This window comes from Rana temporaria, chromosome 5, assembly GCF_905171775.1.
Source record: "Rana temporaria chromosome 5, aRanTem1.1, whole genome shotgun sequence".
In the NCBI taxonomy this organism is placed as follows: Eukaryota; Metazoa; Chordata; class Amphibia; order Anura; family Ranidae; genus Rana; species Rana temporaria.
The window spans coordinates 300,494,246-300,511,507 of record NC_053493.1 but is presented as its reverse complement, the minus strand read 5'-3'; the positions used below and the strand labels follow the sequence as shown (position 1 = coordinate 300,511,507).

The 17,262-nt window shown below is 43.8% G+C and overlaps 1 protein-coding gene across 1 annotated transcript in view; it reads left to right on the top strand.

The window, feature by feature from the left end:
* The first annotated feature begins 467 nt into the window (after positions 1–467).
* USP14 (ubiquitin specific peptidase 14) overlaps positions 468–17,262 on the top strand; it is a 42,943-nt gene continuing 26,148 nt past the window's right edge. The window contains exons 1-4 of the mRNA XM_040354044.1: positions 468–631; positions 10,131–10,276; positions 10,790–10,822; positions 15,510–15,614. Of these exons, the coding sequence (XP_040209978.1) occupies positions 616–631; positions 10,131–10,276; positions 10,790–10,822; positions 15,510–15,614 (300 nt within the window). The 5' untranslated portion in view covers positions 468–615. The remainder of the gene's footprint in view (positions 632–10,130; positions 10,277–10,789; positions 10,823–15,509; positions 15,615–17,262) is intronic.

The window sequence follows — 17,262 nt, the reverse complement described above, 5'->3', positions numbered from 1 at the left end:
AAGCTTCCACAGCTTTCTGGACATTGAATTTCACGTGTTTAGTAGCGTGCAATAACCCGCATCTGCTGGCCACATGTGAGGTGCCAACGGTGCCATAGAGAACTAACCACATTGCAAGTGCATCGTTTGTCTCTCACACATTTTTCACATGTTCCATGGCACTTCCTCGAACTACCAGAACCCCCTCCAATTATGGCACACAACTATACAGGGCTTCTGTCTGTTGAGGTCTAATTACAATAAGGACAACCTCATTTAAATCTCCCGGGCGTCTGTCAGACTCAGCTTCCTCTTCACCCGGATTCCTAACACTCAAGTGACGCAGGGAAATGGCGACACTATCATTTCCGGGTCGCCGGAAAGGCGACAATACTGTGATTGGACAGCTGCTATTCTGACGAAACACCGGCAGTCACATTTCCCTGCTTCTGATTGGCCGAGGTGCGGCAGCAGTGACCTGTGATTGCTCAGGTGACCGGGCGGTGCAGTACGATTGGCTGAGGTCTCGTAGCAGCGTGTGATTTCGCAGCGTCACTGCTGTGCGGGGCCCTGTTTGAATGAACCTGGGAGAGAGAGAGCGCCCCGTGAGCCGAACCTACGCCCCGAATACCCATCATGCCCCTGTATACAGGTACCGGAGACCCCGGGGCACATGGCTGGGGATGGGCGTCACTGCTCAGGACTGAGGGGGATGGGTGGCACTGGGGAGACCTACTAGTACATTCTCTGTAGCGCTATCCTATACCAGAGGACTGTACAACCTCCATGTAGCGCTAGGTTTATTTCAGGGGAGTTCTGCCTCTGGAAGGTACATGGTTGTGACAGAAGTAAAGCAAAATATACAAAGCAGTGCCTGTGGTTAGATTTCTATCTCAAAATGTAATTGGTCTTTATCAATGAAATGTACAGAATTCTGGTGAGGCGCTACGGTATATGTCAGCTCTATGAAGACACGTCCCCCTTACCTAACAACCAATGTCTCCTATGTAATCCCCCCCCCCCCCTGGCCTGGGACAGGTGGCGCGTGATCCCCCCACTCCCACCCAAAACCCGCTCACTATCAGTCTCTTTTGCCCACATTAACCACTTAAGCCCCGGACCAATATGCTGCCTAAAGACCCAAGGGGTTTTTAAAGTTCGGGACTGCGTCGCTTTAACAGACAATTGCGCGGTCGTGCGACGTGGCTCCCAAACAAAATTGGCGTCCTTTTTTCCCCACAAATAGAGCTTTCTTTCGGTGGTATTTGATCACCTCTGCGGTTTTTATTTTTTGCGCTATAAACAAAAATAGAGCGACAATTTTGAAAAAAATTCAATATAATAAATATCCCCCAAAAACATATATAACATTTTTTTCCCCTCAGTTTAGGCCGATACGTATTCTTCTACCTATTTTTGGTAAAAAAATCGCAATAATCGTTTATCGGTTGGTTTGCGCAAAATTTATAGCGTTTACAAAATAGGGGATAGTTTTATTGCATTTTTATATTTTTTATTTTTTTTACTACTAATGGCGGCGATCAGCGTTTTTTTTTTTTTTTCTGTGACTGCGACATTATGGCGGACACTTCGGACAATTTTGACACATTTTTGGGACCATTGTCATTTTCACAGCAAAAAATGCATTTAAATTGCATTCTTTATTGTGAAAATGACAGTTGCAGTTTGGGAGTTAAACACAGGGGGTGCTGTAACATTTAGTGTTCACTTTGTGTGTGTTTACAACTGTAGGGGGGTGTGGCTGTAGGACTGACGTGATCGATCGAGTCTCCCTTATATAAGGGATCACTCGATCGATGCGCCGCCATAGTGAAGCACGGGGAAGCCATGTTTACACACGGCTCTCTCCGTTCTTCAGCTCCGGGGAGCGATCGCGGCGGGGCGGCTATAAACAAATAGCCGCGCCGTCGTCCCGGATCGCTCCCCGAGGCTTACCGACAGCCGCATGTAGCAGGGGGGTCCCGATCGGACCCCTGACCCACGTCAAGCAGAGGACGTACAGGTACATACATGTGCCTGTCCGTGCCATTCTGCTGACGTATATCTACATGAGGAGGTCGGCAAGTGGTTAAAAAAATCATTCTAGGTCTGAAAATGACATAACCCCCCCCCCCCCCCCCCGACCCAGAGGTATATATATTTTCTGAAAGCAGAGGCCCTGTACAATAAAATAGTGGCAGTTCCAATTTTTTAAGTCACATAATATTAGCGCAACAGTTTATGAACCACAAAATTTCAGTAGAAATATACAACAGTGAATTTTAGAAACCTTTATTGCCCAATTGTTGGTAGAATGTAAAAGATGAGGATGCACGGATTGGTCGACCGATTGTTGTTGTTTCCATTATATAACAGATACCGTATTTATCGGCTTATAACACGCACCCCAACTTTAAGAGGGAAGTTTCAGGAAAAAAACTTTCCACAGCCCCCTGCTTATAACACGCAGGCACAGTTTGCCCTTTATTTTCAGGGTAAAAAAGTGAGTGTTATACGCCAATAAATACAGTAAGTGTTGAAAACCCCCCCCCCCCCCCCAAAAAAAATGAATATATTTCCATGTAAGCTATTCAACAGTTTAAGTTTAAAAAGATAAAAGAAAAAGTCCATTTAAGGTGCTCTTATGTGGATGAAAAGTGATTCCCAAAACATCAGCGCTTCAGACGGTGATCTCTCCCACACAAAAACTGTACGCCTCTTACCAGAACGGTTGGATCCCAAAATAGAAGGATTTAACTCGCTCGTGTCAATGTCAGCCAGATGAGGTATTCCACTCCCAAGGCTCCTTTGAGAACACTCCTTGATAAGGGGCCAGCTTCACTCGGATATAGAGCTGCACGATTCTGGGAAAAATGACAATCACAATTTTTTGGGCTTAGAATAAAGATCATGATTCTCGTGGTGTAAAATTTTTCACATTATACAAAATAATTGGGCTAACTTTACTGTGTTTGTTTGTTTTTTTAATATAAATTTAAAGCGGAGTTCTGCCAAGAAAATAATACATTTATTAAAAGTCCGCAGCTACAAATACTGCAGCTGCTGACTTTTATTATATGGACACTTAAGTGTCCTGGGCGCCCGCGATGTTGGCACCCGAAGCCGATCTGTCCCTTGGGTGGAGGTGCCTCCATCTTTGGTAAGGGAATCGGGAAGTGAAACCTTGCGGCTTCGCTTCCTGGTTCCCTACTGCGTGAGTTGCGCTGCGCTATCTTGCTGGTCCCTGCTGTCTTTTGGGACCTATGTGTCTCCCAGAAGACAGCTGGGGTGGGGGGGGACGACGACAGAGGAGGCACCAGATGTGGTGTAGGTTGCCGTAGCGACCTATGCCCGGAAGTGGGAGCAATACCTGGGTTACACAGGTATCTGCTCCCTCCTCCCCCTGAAAGGTGCCAAATGTGACACCCGAGGGAGTGTGTGTGTGTGTGTGTGTGTGTGTGTGTGTGTGTGTGTGTGTGTGTGTGTGTGTGTATATATTTGCTCTAAGGAACAAAATGTTACAATGTTTATCGTTTGCTTGACAGCTGTCAGTCTTGAGCAGAGTTGGTCAATATTCCAATCGCACACCTTCCTGGAGAAATGGCCAACAAGTGCAAAAATGGGTGCTGAAGCGATCACCAGCTGGGAACTGGAACAATAATACGTATATATTCTCCAGCACACCGTGGATCGTAGAGAACATCCAAAAATGTATTGCAGTGAAAACATCACAAGGTTTGCAACGTTTCGAAGTCGCGCAGGACCTCTTCGGTATCACTTGCCTGACAAAGAGGTCCTGCGCGACTTTGAAACGTTGCAATCCTTGTGATGTTTTCACTGCAATACATTTTTGGACGTTCTCTACGATCCACGGCGTGCTGGAGAATATATACGTAGTCTTGAGCAGAGAACTCTGCATAGAATCGGGAAAATGCTTTGTTAAGGTCGCGAGGGGGAAAGAATTGCGATCTCGATTCTTAACGATTAATCGTGCAGCTCTACTCTGATTCATCTCTCAAATATCCCCGGCTCCACAAGTCATCTTACTGTGGATATTTTTCAGCATAGGGGGTTTAAGAAGGAAAAAACTTTATGGTGCCATATGTAAAATTACTATTTATTTAAAAGTAACCATTGCACTTGCATGGGGGAAAAAAAAATGGTAAAAGGCAATAAAAACACAGCCACGGACCTCGTCTGCATGGTGATGTCACAGAATTCTGCTCCAGCCAATGTGTATCCCTGCAAGATGCATCGACTGGGTACAGAGTCCTCTTACGGGGAAACGCATCGGGTAGAGCACAATTCTGTGACGTCACCACGTACCAATAAAAAAAGAAAATACAAAACCATTTTATATTTTGTTATAAAATTTTGCAAACAGGATATTTTTCTCCTTCATTGATGTACGCTGATGAGGCTGCACTGATGGGCACCGCATGGGCTGCACTGATGGCTGGCAGTGATGGGCACTGACCAGCACTGGTAGGTGACACTGGCACCACTGGTGGGCATTGATAGGTGTGACTCATGGGCATTGATAGGTGGCACTGTTTTGCACTGGCAGGCGGTACTGGTGGTCACAGATGAGGCGGATGTGCCTCTTCCTCTTCGGGTTCAATGTCCCTTGCACAAAAGCTGGTGATCGTGTTTTTTTTTTTTTCCTCCTCATGCTGTTAGCATGAGGAGAAAAAAAATTACTGAGCCTTTGTTTACATCACGTGAGCAGCTGTCATTGGCTGACAGCTGATCACGTTGTAAGGGGCCTGGATTGGCCCCTTACTTGGATCTGTGATCACCCGAGTCTCAGTGACCACAGCGCGTGCAAAAGGGAGGGGGGCGTCCCAGCAAAGTAGATCTGCGCTGTAGCTGTCATTCGGCTATAGTGTGGATGGGAAGTGGTTAAATTGACTTTTTCTTATGTCTTTTTGGACTTAATTTGAATATCTTGCATTGGAATATATGTTTTCATGGGTTGCACACTTATCTGTTGTATATCTGTTTTTAAGTTGCGTATTTAGACTTTTATAAGTTGCACTGAATGCCCCTTTAGCAAAAAAAAGTCTGCCTGTAGAATCACTTCCTTCTCCTGTCCAGGACTACATGTCCCATGAGGCATTGCTCCTTTCACAAGTTTTTTTCAGACACTTACTGACATGTTTGAACAGTGTACTGAGCTGTATGTGTGCTGCACTGTATATACGGATGATGTACTGAGCTGTGTGTAAACAAATAATGCATTCTGTATGCAGGCCAACTAATCGTTTATGAAAATAGTTGACAACTATTTTGATCGATTATGCCAATTAGTTTCAGCTCTGGCACAGAGTAAATAGGTACCCAACATGTCACACCTTAAAATTGTGTGCATTTGTGAAACTGCAACAAACTTTAGTACCCTATAGGCGACACTTTCAAAGCCCCCTGCAGGTCATCAATTTAGAGTAAACTGTGAATAATGGCCCCAGAATTATTGACCTTAGGCCAGTGTGCATGGCGATATGTGATTAGAACATCTGTCAGGTTTTTATTGCTGTCTGTGTCCTCGTTTGGGAGAGTCGCCCTCAATTTTTTTTACCATTCTTCTGAAAAGTGAAAGTAAATAAAAATCCCAAATTTTGGGTTGTTCCTAGAACAGAAATGGTGAGGATATCTTCCAATGAGGTCACTCGTTCTGCTGACTACCAGTAGATCGCAGACGGGTAACTGGTAGATTGTGGTCTGGGCTTTCTGACTCACAATGCAGAGGGACTTGTAAAGTTGGAGCTGTAGTAGGGAGGAAGAGTCCGATTCCTCCTCTGTCGTGCTGGCTTCTGTCCCATGTGGCGTGATGCCAACTGCACGCCACCTCTTACCCCGACTAGTGGTCTTTACCCCTCTACCTCTCTTTTAAGCACAAACTCCTTCTTCCAACAGAATTCGCTGAGTGTAATGATCCTCCTCTCATCAGTAGTATTTAGTACCACTTGGCTTCTGTCCTGGCATAGCCTGACAACCAACTCTTCCAGGATCCGGCTCCAGCCGCTGGAATCTGCATGTCACCTGCTTAGCGCTGCTAATGCTTTTGTTTGTTGGGAAGTTTAAGCATATAGATTTATATTGTACAAATTCAATTGCAGCGGCTTCATGTGCATTTGATCTTTCTGTGCATTAATAATTTATGAGCGCTAGGGAAAAGTTGCCATTTTTTTTTTCCTTTCATATTTTTAGTATGTCTCTGTACATTGCTGCATTCAGCTTTCCCTCAATCCTGACTAGTCTCCCAGTTCCTGCCACCACCATGCTTCACTGTATGAATGGTATTGGTCAGGTGATGAGCGGTTCCTGGTTTCCTCCAGACACAATGCTCGCCATTCAGGCAAGAGTTCAGTCTTTGTTTCATCAGACCAGATAATTTTCTTTCTTGTGGTCTGAGAGTCCTTCAGGTTCCTTTTGGTAAAGACGGGCTGTCATGTGCCTTTTACTGAGGAGTGATTTTTGTCTGGCCACTTTACCATACAGCCCTGGTTGGGGGAGTGGTGCAGAGATGGTTGTTCTTCTGGAACAGGGGTGTCAAACTGGCGGCCCTCCAGCTGTTCCGAAACTACATGTCCCATCATGCCTCTGCCTGTGAGAGTCATGCTTGTAACTGTTAGCCTTGCAATGCCTCATGGGACTTGTAGTTTTGCAACAGCTGGAGGGCCGCCAGTTTGACACCCCTGTTCTGGAAGGTTCTCCTCTCTTCACAGAGAAAGGCTGGAGCTCTGTCAGTGACCATCGACTTCTTGGTCACCTCCCTGACTAAGGCCCTCCCCCCTGATCGCTCGTTTGGCCAGGCGGCCCACTCTAGGAAGAGTCCTGGTGGTTCCAAACTTCTCCTATTTACGTATGATAGACCACTGTGCACTATGGGACCTTCAATGCTGCAGAAATGTTTCTGTACCCTTGACTAGAGGTCGACCGATATGGGTTTTTCTCTGGCAGATGCCGATATTTAGAAATCGGGACGGGCGATATATGATGCCGATATTTTAGGCCCATTTTTTTTTTTTTTTGCTGACACTGGATGGTACTAATTGGCACTGGAAGATGGAACTGGCAGAAGGCACTGATTGGCAGGTGGCACTTATTGGCACTGGCAGGTTGCACTGGATGGCACTGAAAGATGGTACTAGCAGATGGCACTTATTGGCACTGGCAGGTGGCATTAATTGACACTGGCAGGTGGCATTGATTGGCAGATGGCACTGATTGGCATGTGGCACTGGCAGGTGGCACTAACACATGACACTAGCAAGTGGCACTGACTGGCAGGTGGCACTAATTGGCACTGGATGGCAATAGTTGGCACTGGCAGATGGCACTGGTTGGTATTGGCAGGTGGCACTGATGGCTTTAGTTGGTACTGGATGGAAGGTGGCACTGGCAGATGGCACTGGGTGGAAGGTGGCACTTATTGGCACTGTTATTGGCACTGGCAGGTGGCATTGGCAGATGGCATTGGCAGATGGCACTGGACGGCAAGTGGCACTAATTGGCACTGGCAGGTGGCACTGGTGCAAAAAAAATAGTCACTCCCCTCAGTACAGACCCCCTCTCCCTCCAGTATAGACACCCCCCCCCCCCCCCCCCCCCTGCCACCCTGTAGTACAGACACCAGAGAGCGGTGTGGGTCCCACGAGCACGGGCCCCTCCTTCTCTGTGGGTGTATTAAGATGGCCGCGCCCCCGGAGCTAGGCCGAAGCCGCGGCCTTTCCTGATGCTGTGATCGCGGTGGCCTAGCTTCAGATCCGTGGCACCGCTAGCGGCCATGTTGAAAATCTGCCTAATTTGGATAAAAATCGGCCGATGCAGATTTCTCCAAAACGGCCAAATATCCTTGACCCAGATCTGTGCCTCAAAACAATCCTTGTCTCAGAGGACTACAGATAATTCCTTGGACTTTGTGGCTTGGTTTACAAATGCCGACTGCAGCCACCCCTGGAGCTGTGTGAACCAGCTCCATTATGAGCCGTGCACACTCTCATGTCATGCAAATTGGATGTGGGAAAAGCGCATACAATTTGCATAAGTGTGAACCTAGCTTTAAATTGATACGAAAGTCTTGTATTTTAGTGTTTACACAAAAAAAACATGTTATACTTGCCTGTTCTGTGCAGTGGTTTTGTACAGAGGAGCCCCGATCTTCCCGGGTCCCTCGCCGGCACTCCTGGCCCCTTCCTCTTTCCAAATGCCCCCACAGCGGCTTGGCTCAGCCCCGCCCCCTCTCTCCTCTTTGGCTCACTAACTTTTTACCCCAGTAGGAGCCAATGGCACACACTGTGGTGTCTCGGCGAATCAGGACGGAGAAGTATTAAGGGGGGGCTACCCCACACACAGAATTTTTGGTACAAATAGCGCTATTAAAACGCTCCCCATGCCCCTCTCCATTGAAATGAATTAAAAACGTGGTAAAATCGTGGTGTTTTACAGCGATTTTAACGCTCTGTTTTTACCACGTTTTTACAGCGGTTTTTAATTAATTTCAATGGAGGGGGCATGGGGAGCGTTTTATGGGCGTTTTAATAGCGCTATTTTTACCGCAAAAACGCGAGAAAAACGCACCAGTGTGAAAGGGCCCTTAAGATAAAAAAATTAACAATACGCCTTTAGAACCACCTAAAGAATCAGAGGGACCATGTTATTGTCCATGTACATATCCGTACAGCCTCATTTAGACACGTTGTTTTTGTTTTTTTGCAATGACAGGTCCCAGTATTTTTCAAACCATATTTTTTTTCTAGACCAGTACATGGCTTTTTATGTGTCAAATTCACCTGTGTGAAGTTGGCACCCCATGTTTGTAAAATCTGAATAAAAATATACCATTCGTTTGTGCCGGTCTGGTTTCTGAGATATTAAACATTCAATTTAATGCAAGCCCCGCCCACTTTGCACCCCATGTTGCTGAATTAAAAAAAAAAAACGCGCCATTCGTTTGTGCCGCAAAAATAAACGTTTGTGCAGCTTTGGTTTCGGAGATATTGCGCGTTATATTTTCTGTAACCCCGCCCACTTTGCACACCATGTTGCTGAATTTTAAAAAAAAACACGCCATTCGTGTGTGCCGCGTTTGTGCTGGTTTGTGCCGCTAAAATAAACGTTTGTGCCGCTTTGGTTCTGGAGATATTGAGCGTTATATTTTCTGTAACCACACTGACTTTACACCTCGTTATTAAATCTTACATACAACTAGATTCATTTGTTCCCAGTTTGTGCAGATTTGGTGGATATTATGCATGATGTTTTACTTCACATGCGTAGTTTTGCCACCCCCCGCAGGGATTCCCCCCCCCCCCTTCCCGATCCTCTCCCTGCAGAGATGCGCCCCCCCCTTCCGATTCTCTAGCGCTGACTGGAAGAACAGATGGGGGAGGAACAGACCGGGGAGGGGGCGGGCACAGCTGGCTCAGGCTCTAGTGAGGCAGAGCCAGCTGTCAATTTAAATTCAGAAACATGGGGTGCAAAGTGGGCGGGGTTACAGAAAATATAACGCGCAATATCTCCGGAACTAAAGTGGCACAAACGTTTATTTTTGCGGCACAAACGAATGGCGAGGTTTTTTTTTTTAAAATTCAGCAACATGGGGTGCAAAGTGAGCGCGGGGCTTGCATTAAATTGAATGTTTAATATCTCAGAAACCAGACCGGCACAAACGAATGGTATATTTTTATTCAGATTTTACAAACATGGGGTGCCAACTTCACACAGGTGTCAAATTCAGCCTAAAATATGTTTTATAACCAACATTGGACCTTCTCGATCATTTAGTGCTTGAGATTACCATATTTATCGGCATATAACACGCACCCTAACTTTAAGAGGGAAGTTTCAGGGGAAAAACTTTCCACAGCCCCCTGCGTATAACACGCAGGCACAGTTTACCCTCTATTTTCAGGGCAAAGAAGTGAGTGTTATACGCCAATTAATACAGTAATTCAATTTGATAATCCTTCTTGTCATCAACCTTGTTTTTGTTTTGTTTACTGCTTATATAAACCTAATAGAAGTGTGTTGGTTTTTTTTTTTTTTTTTTGTGCCAGATTTCTATAACTTTATTACTTTCCAGCAAGATATTGTGGTCTGTGTTAATTCCAGTACATGTAATCTTTGTTTTTTGTTTTTTATCCTAGTGAATGTGAAGTGGGGAAAGGAGAAGTTTGACAATGTGGAGTTGAACACTGATGAGCCACCAATGGTTTTTAAGGCCCAACTGTTTGCCTTGAGTGGTGTGCAGCCAGACAGGCAAAAAGTCATGGTTAAAGGAGGGACTTTAAAGGTATGCAATTTTAAGTAAATAACATTAAGTTTACTTTTGTATAAATCATGCTTTGAATCTTGTACAGTTGCCAGTCACTTCTGTGGGTTTGCAGAGGTTGCTGGGCAGCCAGATCATTTCTGCAGAAAAGAGCAGGGCACATCTTTCACAGTCAGTCTGTTTTTTTATTTTATTGGATTTCAGCTTTATAAAATGTGAACTCTGCCCCTGCCTTTCTTATCCCAGGACTTTATTTCCTTTAAATCCGGTAGTTTTTTTATTTTTTATGGGGGACCGCTTAGTTTCTCCCACAATTAAATATCTGGAGCCCGAGTGGGTAGTATTTCCCAGGTCTGCTTTCTGTCAAACGTATTAAGGAGTTTAGGGGGGTGTGGGGGTAAAGTTTACGAGGATCATGTGTAGGATTCAGTGTTCTGAACGCGGAAACGTATGAAACCTGTTACTGACCTGGCAGGTGATAATTATGAAATGTGTAGTATAATTTTCAATTTTTGTTTATTTTATTTTATATAGGACGATGATTGGGGGAACCTTAAAATAAAAAATGTAAGTACATAATCCTCTTATTCTGTTCAATGATATCCTATGCTCAGCATGGCACACATTTGTACTGATTATCATCTGATTTCTGTATAAAGCCTCATACACGTGAACGGGTTTTCCACGGACAAAGCGTAAGACTTTTGTCTGAAGGGCGTTGGCCAGGAACTTGCCTTGCAAAGAATTGTTGGCCAACACACACGAAACTACGTGTTTTTTTTTTTAGCACCACCCTTTGGGCACCATCTCATAATTTTTTGTTTGGTGAGCATTGCTTCCGAGCATACATGTTTGTACTTTGGACGTTTGTCCGGACTTGTGTACACACGATTAGAAAATCCGACAATACACAATTGTTGGAAAATTTTACAGCATGCTATCAGACAACAATTGTCTGGAGTGTACAAACGGTCGGATTTTCCGACACCAGCCTGTCATCACACAATTTCCGTCTGATCATGTGTACGAGGCTTAACTGTCAAAACCGTTTGACAAGTGTAAACAGTCTTTATGGTCTATGGCTTCAAACATGATTGCCAACAAATAACGAGAAAGGGAGATTTTGGTCAAAATGATTTCCCAGCTCATTAACAGGAGGAGGAGTACCGAACAATTGCATTCTAAAAACGAGACTATTCACCCAAAAATGTATTGGATTACATAAATGCAAAGGATGTGCTTTTAACCACTTATGGACTGCCCATTGTGTGTATGCGTTGCTATTAAATTCCCAGGGTTATGACAGCAGATAGCCTTCATAACCCTGGTATTTAACATCAAAGTAGCATGGTGGGCAGTATATTTTTAAATGGCTGGTGATCCGCTTTTAGCATTAAAATGGTCCCAGCGGTGCATTCGCCACAGGATCCCTTTTTGGGTGGCGCGAGAGGTGCCCTCCTGCCACTTGTTAATTTGCACTGCTTACCAGAGTCGTTGTAGTGGTGAAAACAATCTGATCCGAATGCCTGGTGGGCAGGAAGTCGAGTGAGGGCAAGATAGGCCCCACTCGACTCTATGCCCTTGGAGGACCGTACCGACATCAAAGGTCACTTCTGCCCTCTGGCCTTAAAGGGCCATTTTTATTTATTTTATTGCTTTAAAGTGGATGTAAACCTGATTCATGAAATTTAAGATGGGCACATATATCTGCAGAGTTTTGTTATCTCTCTTTTAAAGCACTATTTCCTGTAGCTGTCTCCTGCTCCGTTCTTCTGTTATCAGCCTGATGATAACTCCTGACAAGTTCTCTGTCACATATGATAAAAGCAGATGGAGTTTTACTATGGGGAGGATGCTATAAATAGATAGGCAGAGCCCTGAACACACCATCCCCACTGTCAAACATGGTGGTGGCAGCATCATGGTTTGGGCCTGCTTTTCTTTAGCAGGGACAGGGAAGATGATTAAAATTGATGGGAAGATGGATGGAGCCAAATACAGGACCATTCTGGAAGAAAACCTGATGGAGTCTGCAAAAGACCTGAGACTGGGACGGAGATTTGTCTTTTTTTTTTTTTTTTTTTTTAAATGGACAATGTGTATAAATTAAATAATAAAAGTAAAATTAAAAACTTAAAGCACCTCGTCCCTCCAAGCCCACGCGCAGAAGCGAACAATTATGCATATTGGGACAACTTTACAGTTTGTTTTTTTCTTCTTGGCCTTTTTTTTTCAAAATGTGTTTTGTAAGACTACTGCGCAGGTACGGTGTGACATAAAAGTATTGCAATGATCTCAATTTTATTCTCTAGGGTCTGTCCTTAAATAAAAAAAAATGTATGTGTGTGGTGGGGGTTCGAAGTAATTTTCTAGCAAAAAAAAAAAGATTTTAACTTGTAAACAAGTGTCAGAAATGGGCTTTAGCGGACCTTCAGTATTTTTTATTTTTTTTCCCATCTAAGTTAATGGATACAAAAATTATTTGTTCTGCATTGATCCTTTTTCCGTGTCTTTCTGAACGGTGCCATTCGGCTCCGGCGCCCCCCCCCCCACCTCAGGCCAAACGCGGTACTGCACACCGCTTTGTCCTGAATCTTGCTCGTATGGCGAGACAACACTCGCAAACAGAATTCGGGTTTTTTAAAAATACAGTGCTTGCATTGCGAAATGCTCGCTAACCGCATTATTCAAAATTCGAGGTTACACTGTATTAAACCTTCTGCCCTTGTTTTGGTTTTTAACTTTTTGTCTAGTAAAAAAAAAAAAAAATTCTGCCAGTAAATGTGTAAACATGTTTCTTATCTGGTCATTAGCCAAGGCTTATGAGATCATGCACAGCGCTCGCTTTCTCCTGGGTTTGCCAGAAAGGGAGGGGGGGGGGAGTCTTGAGGGCCAATCAGAGCTGGATGTGTGCCCAGTAAATCCAGGAAGTGAACAGGTTGCAGAATTTGTGTGTGTGTGTGTGTGTGTGTGGATATAGATATACATACATACACACACTGCAATTCTGCAACCTGTTCACTTCCTGGATTTACTATATATAAAAATATGCAAATAGGTTGGAGGGAAGCTTCAGAATGGCAAAGTTGTTTTTATTACAAATTATGTGAGCAGACTGCTGTTCCTTTTGCAAGTGGTTAAAATTGTTCAATTGTCCCTTAACAAGTGAAGTTAGTGCCTCGTTTTAAAAGGATCATATTGACGCTTGAGGTACACCTGTCGGTAAAAGCAAGCAGGGCCAAAGTATGCAGCTACTCTGATCTGCATGACTGAGGTAGTGTCTTAGGTTGGCTTAAGGATTTCCTTCAGCAACACATGTGGTGGCTGTCGGCTCTAAATGAACTGTATGTAGCATCAGCTACACATGGTATACAGCACTGTTTTCCAGCAGCAGGTCTAGGAATTCCTACCTGGAACAAAATCGAATGAAGCTGAGCGCTGCTCAGCGCTTCACAGGAAGCTTTGTATTTTATAAATGAGTACAAGGCTTCCTCTATTTGGCTGAAGCTGAGATTGTCATCTGCCGATTTAGAGGAAGCCTTGTATTCATTGAGAAAATAAGCTTCCTATGAATGGTTGAACAGCGCTCAGCCCAATTCGGGTTTTATTCAGGCGGAGGGTGGCAAGTCCCCATCCTGTTTCCGGAAAACTGTATTTAGCTGTATAAGAATAAACCTCAGAGTGGGATTATATGGGTGATTGAAAAAATATACTGTATTTATAAAACATACATTACAAATGGTTTTGAATAAAATTCCAAATGGGAAAATACAAAACGTTGCAGCAATGATATCACTTTACATAAAGAAATTTGATGTGAACATGAAGTGGTAGTCCCCATCTACTTGCAGTTCCTTCATCGGTGAAATACGAAGAGATAAAGTAGGTGGGGATATCAACGTGTTTCAAACGCTGATATAAGCTAATCATCTTCAGGGAATAATACCACTTCTGCAAAAAAACTATTTCTATTTGAAGAACAAACGAGTATTGTATATAACCATGCATGTGGCTGCATACAAAAAATGTGTACACAAGCCCAAAAAATGACACATATCCATATATACACTTACATTTTTTTTTTTTTTTTTTTTTAAATATAGCAAGAGCACTCCTTTTGATGACAAGAGAACCATATATCAATGTATCCATGCTTTTCACCAAAATGCATGAACCCATCAGCAACCAGTTTCACATTACCCCCAAAGGAGTATTAAAGAATGCACTATAGAAGGAAAGGAAAAGGAAAGGAAAGGAAACGAAACAAAAAAAAAAATTATGAAAAATCCCTTGGAAGATAATTGGTATCTATTCCATGGGATACTGGGTCAACCTGCATGATATTCACCTGAAGGCTGGCCCAGTAATTGCCTATATTCAAAATATTGAATGAACTGGTATAAAATCCTTTCCGATCTTGCATTAAGAAATAGATTTAGTATGCAGATGTCAGCTGTATTATGCTTCAAGTTTCTGATGTGCTGCTGGTTGTTCTGGGGTGTATGGCATAGCTCCACAACAGTGGAATGTCTAAACCCTGCACAGGTGAGGAAAGAATGGCACCGGTATACAAGATTGGTGTTCCTATTATACTGCACATGCGCAGGAAAGTGATGTCAAACGTAAGCGACTGCTTCATAACTATACCCCCTGTTGGCGCATTATATCCTGTCTCCAGGATAGCAACATCTGGAGACCAGGATGGCGGCCATAATGGAGACGACCAAGAAAGATCTTGATGCAAACAGCACACACGCATAGGAAAAAACAAAACCAAAATCGCAGAAAAAAAATAAACTCGATCAATGAAATCGGGGGACTCCTGTACATCAAACAGCAGTGCCTCCGCTATTACAAATGGTTTAAATTGGACAAATTCTATGTTCTAAAGTGTCCCAATGAGGACATTACATACAAATATTCAATAAACCCAAAGACCTACTATTTAGCTGATGCTTTATACAGCACTGATGGCTGCTTCATGTGTTCTTGGAGAAAATCGTTCCTTTGGACCAGCTTGGCCCAAACTATTAAAGCTCACTAAAACATGGAGTACGGCTTTAAGGGTAAATGTATCTGTGTGTAAATATATTATGCTTCAGTTTTTTTGTAGGACATATATATATATATTTTTTTTTGGAACGCTCACTCATAAAGGAGCTATCGGTTTTAGCCAGATCATTCTGTTTTCATCTTAAGCAATGGTAGATATGTTTTGCAGTAGAGTCTTATATTTTATTCATTTTGTTTCCAGGGAATGAGCTTGTTAATGGTTGGGTCAGCCGAGGCTCTTCCTGAAGAGCCAGCAGTAAGACCCGTCTTTGTAGAGGACATGACAGAGGAGCAATTGGCCTCAGCTGTAAGTTTGTTTCATATGTATTACCATTTCTTTATAATACATTTTGTGTGTGTGTGTGTGTGTGTGTGTGTGTGAGAGAGAGATTATAATATGTATGTGTATATGTTATATATTTTCCATTAGATGCACACAATCTGTAATCTCACAAATGTGAGTACACCCCTCACATTTTTGTAAATACTTTTGTTTTTATGTGACAACACTGAAGAAATTACACTTTGCTACAATGTTTTATACAAGCTGTACACTTGCTACACTTTACAATGTAAATTTGCTGTCCCCTGAAAATAACACACACAGCCATTAATGTCTAAACTGCTGGCAACAAAAGTGAGTGCACCCCTAAGTGAAAATGTCCAAATTGGGGCCGAAGTGTCAATATTTTGTGTGGCCACCATTATTTTCCAGCATTGCCTTAAACCGATTAGGCATGGAGTTCACCAGAGCTTCACAGATTCACTGGAATCCTCTTCCAATCCTCCATGACGACATCAAGGAGCTGGTGGATGTTGGAGACCTTGCACTCCTCCACCTTCCGTTTTTTGAGGATGCCCCACAGACGCTCTCAATAGGGTTTTATGTCTGGAGATATCCTTGGCCAGTCCATCTTTACCCTAAACTTCTTTAGCAAGGCAGTGGTCGCCTTGGAGGTGTGTTTGGGGTCATTATCGTGTTGGAATACTGCCCTGCAGCCCAGTCTCCGAAGGATTATTCTCTGCTTTAGTATGTCACAGTACATGTTGGCATTTTTGGTTCCCTCAATGAACTGTAGCTCCCCAGTGCCGGCAGCACTCATGAAGCCCCAGACCATGACACTCCCCCCACCATGCTTGAATGTAGGCAAGATATACTTGTCTTTGTACTCCTCACCCGGTTGCCACCACACACACTTGACACCATCTGAACCAAATAAGCTTTTATCTTGGTCTCATCAGACCACAGGACATGGTTCCAGTAATCCATGTCCTTAGTCTGCTTGTCCTCAGCAAACTGTTTACAGGCTTTCTTATGCATTTTTAGAAGAGACTTCCTTCTGGGATGACAGCCATGCCGATGCAGTGTGCCGTGTATGATCTGAGCACTGACAGACTGACCACCCCCCCCCACCCCTTCAATCTCTGCAGCAATTCTGGCAGCACTCATACATCTATTTCTCTCCCCCCCTAAAAAAAAAATGGATATGATGCTGAGCACTTGCGTTCAACTTTTTTGGTTGACCATGGCGAGGCCTGTTCTTAGGGAACCTGTCCTGTTAAACTGCTGTATGGTCTTGGCCACCGTGTTGCAGCACAGTTTCAGGGTCTTGGCAATCTTCTTATAACCTAGGCCATCTTCATGAAGAGCAACAATTCTCTTTTTTTTTTTTCAGACCCTCAGAGTTCTTTTCCATGAGGTGCCATGTTGAACTTCTAGTGAACAGTATGAGGGACTGAGAGCGATAATACCAAATTTAACACACCTGCTCCCCATTCACACCTGAGACCTTTTAACACTAACGAGTCACATGACACCAGGGAGGGGATATAGCAAATTGGTCCCAGTTTGTACTCTTGTTGCCAGCGGTTTAGACATTAATGGCTCTGTGAGTTACTTTGAGGGGACAGCTAATTTACACCGTTATACAAGCTGTACACTCACTACAATTCAT